This window comes from Esox lucius, chromosome 11 (genome assembly GCF_011004845.1).
Source record: "Esox lucius isolate fEsoLuc1 chromosome 11, fEsoLuc1.pri, whole genome shotgun sequence".
NCBI lineage: Eukaryota > Metazoa > Chordata > Actinopteri > Esociformes > Esocidae > Esox > Esox lucius.
In genome coordinates, this window is record NC_047579.1 from 19,551,884 (window position 1) to 19,564,382 (window position 12,499).

A 12,499-nucleotide genomic window follows, 5' to 3' on the forward strand; every position below is an offset into this window, starting at 1 on the left:
CTAATATTCCTAAATCAGCATCTCTACATGGCAGCCATTCCATGCCAGTGTCTGGTAAATTCCAACACAGGCACACCTCATTTTACTTAATGAGGTACTGATTAGGTGATTACCTGAACCAAATCTAATTTAACGAGGAAAAGTATAAAAAACACTGCTGTGGTCATCACTATCTTCTTGCAATAGGACCGGCTGGATGGCAAAAACAGTGCAAGTAGTATCTCAAAGATAATTTTAATAAAAAAATTGCTATTCAGCATGTCAAAAGAGTTGAAAAGAAAAGCTTTGAGTGAGGAAAAGAAGGGTTCTATTCAGGCTTTACAGGCAGAGGGATACAGTGAGCGTCAGGTTGCTTCCATCCTGAACATTTCAAGTTCATAAGAACAAAGTGAATCAACAGACATTGGGGACAACAAAGCTACCGACTGGAAGAGGGTGAAAACGACTGTCCACTGACCGAGATGACGGTCAACTCATTCGAATGTCACTCAACAACCGTAGGATGACGTCAAGTGACCTACAAAAAGAATGGCAAACAGCAGCTGGGGTGAAGTGCATGGTGAGGACGGTTCGAAACAGGATCCAAGGGGCAGGGCTGAAGTCGTACAAAGCTAGAAAAAAGCCCTTCATCAATGTGAAGCAAAGAAGAGCCAGGCTGAAGTTTGCAAAAGACAATACGGATTGGACCGTAGAGGAATGGAGTGAGGTCATCTTCTTCAAGTAAAATGTTCAGCTTTGCCCAAACACCGGTCGTCTAAAGGTTAGAAGGAGACCTGGAGAGGCTTAGAAGCCAGTGTCTCGCACCCTCTGTGAAATTTGGTGGAGGATTGGTGATGGTCTGGGGATGCTTCAGCATGGCTGGAATTGGGCAGATCTGTCTTTGTGAAAGACGCATGAATCAAGCCAAGTACAAGGTTATCCTGGAAGAACACATGCTTCCTTCTGCTCTGACAATGTTCCCCAACTCTGAGAATTGGTTTTTCCAGTAGTACAATGCTCCATGCCACACAGCCAGGTCCATCAAGGTGTGGATGGAGGCCCACCAGATCAAGACCCTGTCATGGCCAGCCTAATCTCCAGACCTGAACCCCATTAAAAACCTCTGGAATTTGATCAAGAGGAAGATGGATGGCCACAAGCCATCAAACAAAGCAGAGCTACTTGAATTTCTTTGCCAGGAGTTGCATAAAGTCACCCATCAGCAATGTGACAGACTGGTGGAGAGCATGCCAAGACGCATGAAAGGTGTGATTAAAAATCAGTGTTTTTCCACCAAATATTGATTTCTAAACTCTTTCTTAAGTTAACATTTTGTTGTTGAAAAATTAATATGGATTTGTTTTCTTTGCATTATTTGAGGTCTGATTTTGGTTATTTTTACCAGTTGTTATTTTATACAAATAAATACTCTAAATGACAATATTGTTATTTCAAATTTGAGAGTAATTTTGTCAATAGTTTATAGAATAAAACAAATCTGTTCATTTTACCCAATCACCTATCTATGAATACTAAAACCAGAGAAACTGATGATTTTGCAGTGGTCTCTTGCAGTGGTCTCTTTTTCCAGAGCTGGATATATATATATATTATTATTATTATTTTTTTTTTGTAATTCTATTGTTGAATTGGAATTTAGGTTTACTACCACATGAATTTACTGACTTTAACTCTAATCAACCTGCTGCACACAGTATCTAGTGACTGTAGTATTTAAATAGAAAAAGATCCCAGCACTCAATGTTCTTGTTGTTTAATGGAGTAGGATGCTTCCAATGCAAGGTCTTTGCCAGTAGGTTTCCCCTCAACGTGTTTATGCTTTCCCATAACTCCTCTAACCGTGCTGTGGCATTGACGCACAGTCAATGGCCGTTCAAAGAAATGGTGAAAAAATAAAATAAATCAAGGTCCCTCACAGCCCTATAACCTGTCCTTTCTTCCTTCTCTCTGTTTTATGTGTGGATATAGGCAGTGGATTGATGGGGAACTCCTCGGCCTCCTTCATGGGTACGTTCCTGGCTAGCAGTCTGGGCTCACCCCCGTCACACCCGTCTCACACTTCCCGACCCCCCTCATCCCCCTCCTCCCCCGGATCCTTCCGTGGTGGCCCCCACTCCAGCGCCTCTCAGATCTGGTTCCCCCACTCACATGAAGGTAAGAGACAAGCCCCCCTGTGGGAATAGAAACGGAGGGGGGGTGGGGGGGTTGACTCTTTGGGTACATTTAGCGAACAGCGTGCTTCGGGTCAATTCCATTTCAGTTCCAGCAGATTGAGGAAGTAAACCCAAACGCAGTTCCAAATGTTCGTAATTGAAAACTGGTGCTTTCCACTAAATCTACTGGAAGTGAAATGGAATTGAACCCGACCTGGGTCAGCAGTGTTCTCAACATGACGGCCTCAAAGGATCAATGGACATTTTAAAAGATCTGGTGGGTTTAGGTAGGTGCTTTAACTTTTAGGTCAAAGATTATCTTCGTCAAAGAAGTAAAGATGATTTGGGACACAGGAATCAACACTGACAATGGGTCTGTTGACTTTATTAAAGAACTAACGGAAAAACCTCCTTCGAGTCTCAACGCGAATATCGCCTGGATTGCGAAGGACATTTTCCTAAACTGAGTAGAACAAAGAGGTAATTCCTAAACTCATCCCAAAGAGACGTCCATTGTCGTGTTCTACTGAAATCCCAGCCGTTTTCAGTTGTGTGTCCTAAGAAACACAACCCGGCTGAGCTGGAGCTTAACCGTGTGTATTCTCACTCCGACGTTATGTATTCTTAGCCTGTCTCTGGTTTCCAGTAGAAGACAGACGGCTTTTGTTAAAAATGTTTGCCCGGCTCCGACCTCTTTACTTGGGCTCTGAAATAGGCCTCCACTCTTCCCCTGCAGCATGTTTGGGGTGAAGCGCCACACTGTTTTTTTTGGGGGGGGCTGGAGAAGACAAGGTTCAAAAGTTCAGCCAAAGAATCTTGCGGTATTTGATTCACGTCAGCAAGAATGTCACACAGCCCTCTGAACAACAAACTCCAGCAGGCCACTTAAAGAGTTGCAGGGCTGTTCAGCTGTTGTTGTTGTGGTGGTGGTTCCCACCCTACCCTGGGCAGGATCTCCGACCGCCTCGCCCCAACCTCCCAGAGACATATATTTAGAGAGTTGGGACAACTTTTAGAATTCTAGCTAGGGCTTTCTAAATCTAGACATTCAGTCACGTAGCATATTGTTTTTATTATATTCCCCATGTGGTAGTAATAGAGGGCTAACGTGGCTGCTGTTGCGTTATGTGGAAACCTCAACGTCACCACCATAGATATATATAAAGATAGATTGATATAAAGTGCCTACACATCTCTACGTCTATATCCGTCTTCCGTATACCTACATCTATATTTATGTCTATATATCTAGATCTAGATCTACGTGCCCAAGTCTTTAAGTGAAATGCTGTGGGTCCAGGGCAGGCCAAATCCAACCCCATCAGCTCCTCTGAGCCTCGGCCTTAGTTTCAGTCCAGGGACGTCAGCAGGAAATCTGACTGGATTTGGGTGGTATTAAAAATGCATAGAGGGGTGCTGATATTGGCCAATTTGGCGCCAACCTGAATTCTGCCCTGAGTGGGGAAGCTTGTCATGGTTAGCCTCTTCAAGTGCACAAACTGTTCGGCAAAGTTGTTTTTAGCGGTGCACTCATTCACCCCTCTGTTATTTTATTGGTTTTGATCCCACGTAGCCAACGTAATACCTAGAGATTGTTTTAAATGCTCAGCTTCTGCTAATTCCATGACAGTATCGTGACTCCCTCATGCTCAAAAGTCACTTGTGTCTGTCATTGTTGAACGACCTTCTTGTTTAATTGGGATATTCCAACTGAAATACTTTAGTGAAATGCTTTCGGCACATACAATATTTACTCATTTCAGTGATCCCCAATTTAAGAAGGAACATTCTAACGTATGTTGTTATTGGGGTGAACAAAGGAAAGTGCTAACAAATTTTGAGCTACCCCTTTAAGACCAGGCCAGCTGTTGGGTCTGGGCCAGGGCAGGCCAGCTGTTGGGTCTGGGCCAGGGCAGGCCAGCTGTTGGGTCTGGGCCAGGGAAGACCAGCGGGGAGCGTGCTGTAGGATCTCCACTGTGTTTCTGGTAACTTAAATTCACCGCTGTGGTGGCCTGATGTGTAGCCGACCCAGATGTTGTTTGACACAGCTGTGATTCTGTTTATTGTTTATGGACACTCATTTCGAGGATGGGTGGCCCTGGTCTTCAGATGTCACGACCGCAGAAAGTCGTGCACTTGGTTAACGTTCCCCTGTTTGTGTGAGAAACGTAGTGGATCCCACACGTCAGACAATCCTTTGATATTCATGGAGTGTAGAGCATATGGGATGTGTAGCTCACAGGACACAGAGCGCATGGGATGAGGAGAGCGTGGGATGTAGCGCGCATTGGACATAGAGAACATGGCACGTTGTACGGATGGGACCTAGAGAACATGGGACCTAAGGCACATGGGATGTAGAGAGCATGGTACTTTAGATCTCATGGGATCTAGAGCACATGGGACCTAGAGCTCATGGGATGTATAGCACATGGGACCTAGAGCACATGGGACCTAGAGCTCATGGGATGTAGAGCACATGGGACCTAGAGCACAAGGGATCTAGAGCTCATGGGATGTAGAGCACATGGGACCTAGAGCACATGGGACCTAGAGCTCATGGGATGTAGAGCTGTCAATTAAAATGTGCTAGTTTGTTTCATGAGATTGTAGGGAGAATGATGTTAGCTGCCTAATTTGTCGGCAAAAATCTATGTTTTAGATCTTCAGATGAAGACAAATAACTACTGGATTATTAGTATTTTTTTCAATTATCCTATTGACTTTTAAAGCTTGGAAATCTGGTCTGGTTGACAGTGCCTGCCGCGAGAGCGTTTCCGAGAACATGTTGCGCTTCTACGTTAAGAAACTAAAACACGGAGGGACAAAATAACAAAATGACAGAACGAGAAATATGTCCAGTTGAATAGTGAATCTCCAATTAGTTTCTTTGCTCACAAAACATACATGTACTGTACATTAACATAGGCCACTGAACGTGTTTTTCTTCTTCATCTTTTTGCAACCAGAATCAATGTCAGAGGGAGATTTTTGTGCTGAAAAAGAGAATATTATTAATAAGGCGGACTACGATAATGCCAAGCCTAATAAAAGTAATGGAGGTGGTAATGACAGGGATTATTACTCCTTTAGCGATGGAGGCCATTATCTCGATTGCAGTTTAATTGCACATAACGCACTCAGAGCATGATTGAATCCAGACTGTTCATCAACCGCATTCAGCTGCTCCCTCTTCAAGATAATTGCATATTGTCTTTTTTTTGTTTTGCATAAAAAGCAAGTCATCAAAATGAGCGGACACAATTACCTCGGCTTTCTCTCTGCGGGTGTCGGCCTGTCGGCAGGATCCCAGTAGCACAGAACGCGTGTGTGTGTTTGTGCATTCGCGTGTGGGTACTGGGTGTGCGTGCATGTGAGACCGCATGAATTTGTATGTATGTCTACGTACGTCAGTGTGTATGTTGGAGAGCTGGTATTTTGTAAGATCCTCTTTTCTCTACTTACCTGCCTTTTGACACATTTTACCAGATTAAAGGAATGCATTTTGGATGATAGATAACATCATGCTAATTATATGTATGCTAAACACCGTAGATGAAGAGAAACAACTTACAAACTGGTAACAGTATTTTCTGAGGTATCATTTGTGAGAAACAACAAACAACGACAGACTGACGAAGTTCAAAAAGCTAAAGCAAGAGTTTTTGATGGAATATTGAATATGGACGCAAACAGAGCCTTTCCATTTTTTATCAATTTAATATGCCATGAACACATTCTTATATATTGGAAGCAATATTGGTTTAACTGCCTTGCTCAAGGATAGAACAACAGGGTTCAGGGATTAGAACCAACAACCTTTCGTTTACTGGCCCAACGATCTTGTGCACTAACCTACCCTGTTTAGTAGCTAAATGGAACAAGTTTTCAGTTGCCAACTTCCCAGCAACATAAAACTCATCTTCAGACGCACTGTAATCGCGATTGGCCAACAAGGCTACATTTGATGTTTTAACTCATTCCACGGCAGGCATTTAATAGTAGTAGGCTACTATTAAATGGTACCTCCCCTTCAGTAGAAGTATTATAAGGCAGACATATCCCTGCCTGCCGCATCAAGAACGAGAGGAGACAGTGGGGAAGGCGCTCCTTTTCCTCCAGAAGTGTTTATTTGAAAATCCAAGTGACGGACATTTGGTTTGCTATTGCTAGAATTACTGAAAAACCTTAGCTGGTGAGTCAATTCAAGTAAAATTGCATGGTAGAGCTTGCGCTACAAAGTTTTGCGCCTGACGTTGCCAGGTTGTTAAGGTTGTTAAGGAAAATTTCAATGTAACGAATAGTCAGAAGCCAACTTGATTACTGCGGACTATTTCTTTGTTACGTTATAATAAAATTGCCCATATACAATAAATCTCTCGTGTGTTTCTTTTCAAAATGTAATATTATATAAAAACATTTGTATTTAATATTTTCGGGGACATTGTTTGGGTACCCGTTGGGACACTTTGTAAAATGTAAAGGAAAACAGAATGCAGTGATATGCAGATCATTTAAACCCCATTTAGACAATATATCAAATGTTGAAACTGAGAAATGTTAGTTTTAAAAGAAATATATATATGCACACATTGAATTTGATGCCAGCAACACATTTAAAAAAAAGCTGGGACTGGGACAGACTTGAAAAGTTGGAAAAGTAATGCTAATAAAAACTTTGTGGAACATCTCACAGCTAATTAGGTTAATTGCCAACATGTAAGTAATATTATTAGGTGTAAAAAGAGCATCCCAGAGAGGATGAGTCATTCAGAAGTAAAGATGGGGAGGGATTCACCACTCTGTGAAAGACTGCGCAGGCAAATAGTGCTACAATTTAAGAATAACGTTTCTCAATGTAAATTTGCGAAGAGTTTGGGGATCTTCTCCTCTACGGTACATAATATCATTAAAAGATTGTACGCAAGGGACAAGGCCAATAAGCGACATTGGATGGCCGCGATCTCAGGCGTCGTTGAATTCAAAACAGATATGATCCTGCAGTCGACATCACTGCATGGGCTCAGGAACACTTCTGGAAACCATTGTCTGTGAATACAGTATGTTGCAGCATCCACAAATGCGAGTTAAAACTCTACTGTGCAAAGAAGACCCCATATATTGACAAGTTCCAAAAACGCTATCGCCTTCTCTGGGCCCAAGCTCTGTTATGATGGAGTGGGGTGAAGTGGAAAACTGCCCTGTGGTCTGACAAACTAAAATATGCAATTTTTGGGGGGATTCATGGACGTCACGTCCGCCGGGCTAAAGAGGAGAGGGACCAACCGGCTTGTTATCAGCGCACAGTTCAAAAGCCAGCATCCATGATGGTAGGGGGGTGTATTAGTGCGCTTGGCAGGGACATCTGTAGAGACAGGGTTGTATCATTCTAAATATAATTTCAACTTTGAAACATTTCAGCATTTCTTTTTGAAAAGCATGTTTACTGGTCACCATTTTAAAAATATGCCTGATGGATAGCTCTGGGTCACAGCTTAAAACTAGTTTTTCTGTTTATTGGACATGGTTTGTCCTTAGGTCATTGTGCCACTTTGAAATTTTGCTGAAACTGCATACAGAAACATAAAATGTATATCCAAATATGCATCTAACCCAAGGGAAGCACACATGTAAAAGGCCCCGTTGCCAAAGGTTTAATGATATACCATTTTAATGAAATCCTTGGGTTCTACCCAAGCTGATTGATTGGAACTGTATTAATTTAATGGGAACCGTGTGTATCATGCAGTGCTTGTCTGTTGTTGATTCCAGCTCTGTAGGAGGGAAGGTCTGTTCTCTGTCAGTGAGACTGATAGGGGATGAGGTTCTGCTGGGATGTTGGAGTAGTGGCAGAGAGAGAGAGAGAGATAGATGGAGAAAGAGAGAATGAGATAGGTAATGTAAGATACAAAATGTAGGAATGAGAGAGAAGGAGAGAAGGACGATGAGAGAGAGAGAGAGAGACTTAAAAAGACAGAATTATAGTGGTAATAAGAGAGACAGTGGGAGCAACTGTAGGCACTTTTTGTTAGTTACTTCTGGCAAAATGGATTATGGCTTTTAATTAATACTTTTTTTCCCCCCTCTCGTTTATTTCCAACTTAGCTGCCAAATACCTTTGAAAACTGCTCTGCCTGATTTCTGTTGTAAAAAGATGAAATAAAATAGACACAAGAAGGAAGCCCTTATTGGCATGTCGTCAGCTGGCCCTCATCCAAGTTACAGCTTGAGTTATGCCAAACACAACGACTGCCTCATATCTCTACACTCACACACATACACACACGGACACGGACACACACGCACGCACACCCACACCCACACACACACACACACACACCCACACACACACCGTTCACATTAATCCAGCTCTTTGATATGCTCGTCCCAGCATATCTTCAGTTGTCCATCTTCTCACTTCAGGCCCAGTCGCTAAAGCCTTTCCTCCCGTAGGATAAAGCCTTTCCTCCCTCTCTCTTCCATTTTATTTCTCTTTCTCTCCGTCTCTCTCTCTCTCTCTCTCTCTGTGCATGTGCCAGCCTGCCTCCTTTCCTTTCAATTAGCAAACCCAAAGAGAAGATATCCACAGCTACTCTCCTCGCTGCCCCCTCCTCCCTCAAGCATCTCTTCTCTCCCCCCTCCTCTGTCTGGATTGTTCTGTCACTTTTTCTCAATTAGCGGACCTGGCAGGCAACCCCGTCGGATCCCACTCTGCCCCCCCACCGCCCCCCGCCCCGCCGGTGTACAGTATACAGCTGCATGCAGTTGGGCATTTCAGTTTTCTGCTCCGCGCAAACAAACACATACAGTGGGAATGAAAAGCAAGCCTCTTATTGACGCTTTGTGTATGCTTCTGTGTGGGTTGCTGTTGACTGTGCTTCCCGGCAGCCTCTGCAGGTCTCTGAGAACCGGGATGAAGTCCGTTACGGCTTACTCAGTCGAACCGAGGTGGAGGGGGGGGGTTAAATCTGTGCTGCGCTGGCTCGGTCACGCATCCGCCGAAGTTGCTGCAACCGCATCGGAATGGACAATGTGACTAGAAGATATCTTAGCCAGCACAGGACGGTTCAGGTTAGCGCGGTAGCGTGAGAGGACACCCGACCTCTTCCCCTAATTCACAGATCTTAATCCTGCTCTTCTCCTCTTTCGGTGCGCTTAAATATCCAGCTCATCTTTGTCCTGTGTGTTTGTATGTGTGTGTGTGTGTGTGTGTGTGTGTTGCGCTGAAGCCGAATGGTGGTGGAAGCAAAGCTTCAGAAGTTTTGGGAACTCTCCATCTGGGTTGGGGCTCCGCTGTTCCACTCAGGTTCAGTGCTGAATGTCCCACTGTCGTTCATCCACATGTATCCGGTGTGTGTGTTTACGCCTTTGCGTGTGTTTTTGCGTGTGTGTAATCCGTGCAGCGGAGCTCAGCGGGCTGTGCCGTGGGACCTGCTCGCATCGTTCGCGGCAGCTAATATCGTTCGCGGCAGCACCTTCCCCTGTCCTACTCAGAGGTTTGTCCAAATAGGCCGTGCCCACGGCCGGCGTGGCCCCTCTCGTCTCACCGACAGCGGGCATGCTGAAAGCGAGCAGGCTGGCATTATCGGGCACAGCCAGACCGTGCTGTGAAAGGGGATTACTCCGGCAATCGTCACGCTCAAGAACACCACGACGCGGCAGAAAAATAAAACACCCCACCTCCTCTTCCCGGCTATGATAAGGTTGCCAAACAACTCTCTCCTTCTCTCTGTATCCTCCCTCCCTACCCCCTTCTTGGAATCAGAGGAAGAATTTCTTGCTTAAACAAAGGATTTTTTCCCCCTCCTTTCGTTTTCTTTCTCTCTCACCCACTCTTCTTGTAAATGAATTGGCATGCATTAGTGTGCTTATTAATCATGACAGGCGAGAGAGGCAGCGAGAGAGGGAAGAGAGAGAGACTGAGAGATGGGGAAGAAGAGATCTGGTGTAATTATCACCCTCCCGCTCTCCTAAGAAAGCAGAACCTCCTGTGTTATTGCAGAGATGTTTGCCCTCTTCTCCATGTTGCAGTCATTAACATTCAATCATCTGGAGGTTTCTCTGGGACCAGGGCCCTGTTCAGTCAGGGCAAGAGTTTTGCAACGTTTTACAGCGGAATATGACCTCATCTCGTTGCGGAAATCCAAGCTGTGTCTAACTGTTTCGACACGATCTCTCACGTTCGATGTCAAATGATTGCGGCCGGGTTATTAAGCTTGCGCTCCCCTCTCTTCATCCACAGTCCCTGCAGAGCTCCAGCAGGCCGCCAAGCCCATTGTTCTAAGTCAGAAAGGGAGACATTCAACACTCAAAGCTGTTAAGCCGAAGATAAAAGAATTTGGGGCACGGGTGGACACGGGCGTGGAGAGAGTCCCCGCGCACAAGCTTGCATGCGCACACACCGGTCCAAATAAACGGGCATCTGCTCTGTGCTTCGCGATCGCGGCGCACACTCGCCAACGAAAAAAACGTCTGTCTTTCATTTAGCTTTCTACCACCGTGTTTTTGTCCCCTTCGCTCTGTCAGTTTTACTTGGAGCAGGAACAGGAGGTCAAGTGTGAGACAGGTGCGGGCTGGGGAGGCAGAAATGCCTGCCACCTGGACTGTGTATGATGTCACGGGGGCCAGGGAAGTTCATGTACACAGTGTGTCTCTCTCTCTCTCTCTCTCTCTCTCTGTGTGTTACTGTCACCTTTTCTCTTCCTCACTCTCCTGTTGCCTCTCTCTTCTCTGGGCCAGCTTTCCTTCCCTCCTGTTAATGATGAATATAGGTTATCACATCTTTTCCATGGCTATTTCTGGAGCCTGTGGGTAAAAGGTTGTGGATGGGGGAGGGTATTGTTCGGGATGGCCAAACTGGACATCTTGCTTTGTTTCTTGACCCAGGCCAGCATTGTATGACGCCACAAATTTGAATATGTATAATTTGATCTTCATTCATTATTGATATATTTACTATTTTTTAATGCGTTTTTTTTATTCTGAGTGAGAATGCTTAGATTGTTTTTGAAACATTTCATGGACAGAAAATGTAATAAATGAGATTATGATTATCTCGTTGAATTCTTCTCGTTGAAGACTTCTATCTCTCTGTTCCTTGATCCAGCTGGAAATAAATCTATTAAAATTGACGGTTGATTATGAATGGGCTAAACCTCTGAGTGAGCTAACACGCTCTGGCAGAGCCATGATGGGTCTCCGAGTATGCGTGAAGAAGATGTTGTCATAGCGATGGCTATTTTCTTTGTGGAAAGGCTTTAGTGTAGTCTTTTATCTCTTCAATTTCTTTCTCTCCCCTCTCTACCTTCAAAGTCCTTTGTGCCTCAAATCTCATCCTGACAGATTGAGATGCTTTTAGTTTCCCTGTGAATATTCTCCAGATGGGCTTGTTGTTACAGAACTGGGTGTCGATGTCTTGAAGGTCTCCAGTCAATTTGACCTTTAACCCTTGGGGAAGGGCAGTTTAGGGCAACAGCCAGTGTAGATACAGGCCTTAAAATCGTGTCTAGATACAGGCCTTCAAATCAGGTGTAGATGCAATCCTTCAAATCCAGTGTAAATATCACAGATTGGCCCTGTTATCTGTTGCTTCAGTCTGAAATATCTTGCCGCCTCAGCTCGTAAAGAGAGAGAGAGAGATAGAGAGAGACAGCCATATGTTTTGGAGGACGCCATTCCTCCATTACTGCAATCCCCAAGACAGTGCTTGTCTTCCATTGTTTGCACTGAAAACCCAAGTAGGAATGGCAAATGTGACAAGCTGAGCACGTAGTTATTCGTGAATATATAACACCAGCTGCAATGGACCTGAAGGTTTATATCGTTTCCACAGTCGTGACGGGAACACTCGAAATGCTACTCAGTGCCTGCTGTCTGGTCTTATCAGTTTCTCTTTCCATCTCTCACTCTCTCTCTCCTCCGCTCTCTCTCCTTCTCTCTCTCCTCCGCTCTCTCTCCTTCTCTCTCTCTCTTCCGCTCTCTCTCCTTCTCTCTCTCTCCTCCGCTCTCTCTCCTTCTCTCTCTCTCCTACACCCTCTCTCCTTCTCTCTCTCTCCTACACCCTCTCTCCTTCTCTCTCTCCTCCGCTCTCTTTCTCCCTCTGACCTGCTCCCTTTTCTCATTACATTTCTCTCCCTCTTTCTCCCTACCAGCAGCCCCAGGGTATCCTCGATTCTCAGGGAGTCTTGCCCATACCTTCCTTCCCATGAGCCACTTGGATCACCATGCCAACGGCGGCGTCCTCTATGGGCAGCATCGTTTCTATGACACCCAAAAAGGTGAGTCGGCAATTGAATACAAATGTGATCGGACGGAAATAGTAATATATTAAAATCCAATTGAACTCA

At 44.7% G+C, this 12,499-nt stretch overlaps 1 protein-coding gene across 1 annotated transcript in view; it reads left to right on the top strand.

The window, feature by feature from the left end:
* Positions 1 to 12,499, top strand: part of LOC105012848 (BAH and coiled-coil domain-containing protein 1) — a 109,299-nt gene that overhangs the window by 56,082 nt on the left and 40,718 nt on the right. The window contains exons 3-4 of the mRNA XM_029123048.2: positions 1,969 to 2,154; positions 12,305 to 12,430. Of these exons, the coding sequence (XP_028978881.2) occupies positions 1,969 to 2,154; positions 12,305 to 12,430 (312 nt within the window). The remainder of the gene's footprint in view (positions 1 to 1,968; positions 2,155 to 12,304; positions 12,431 to 12,499) is intronic.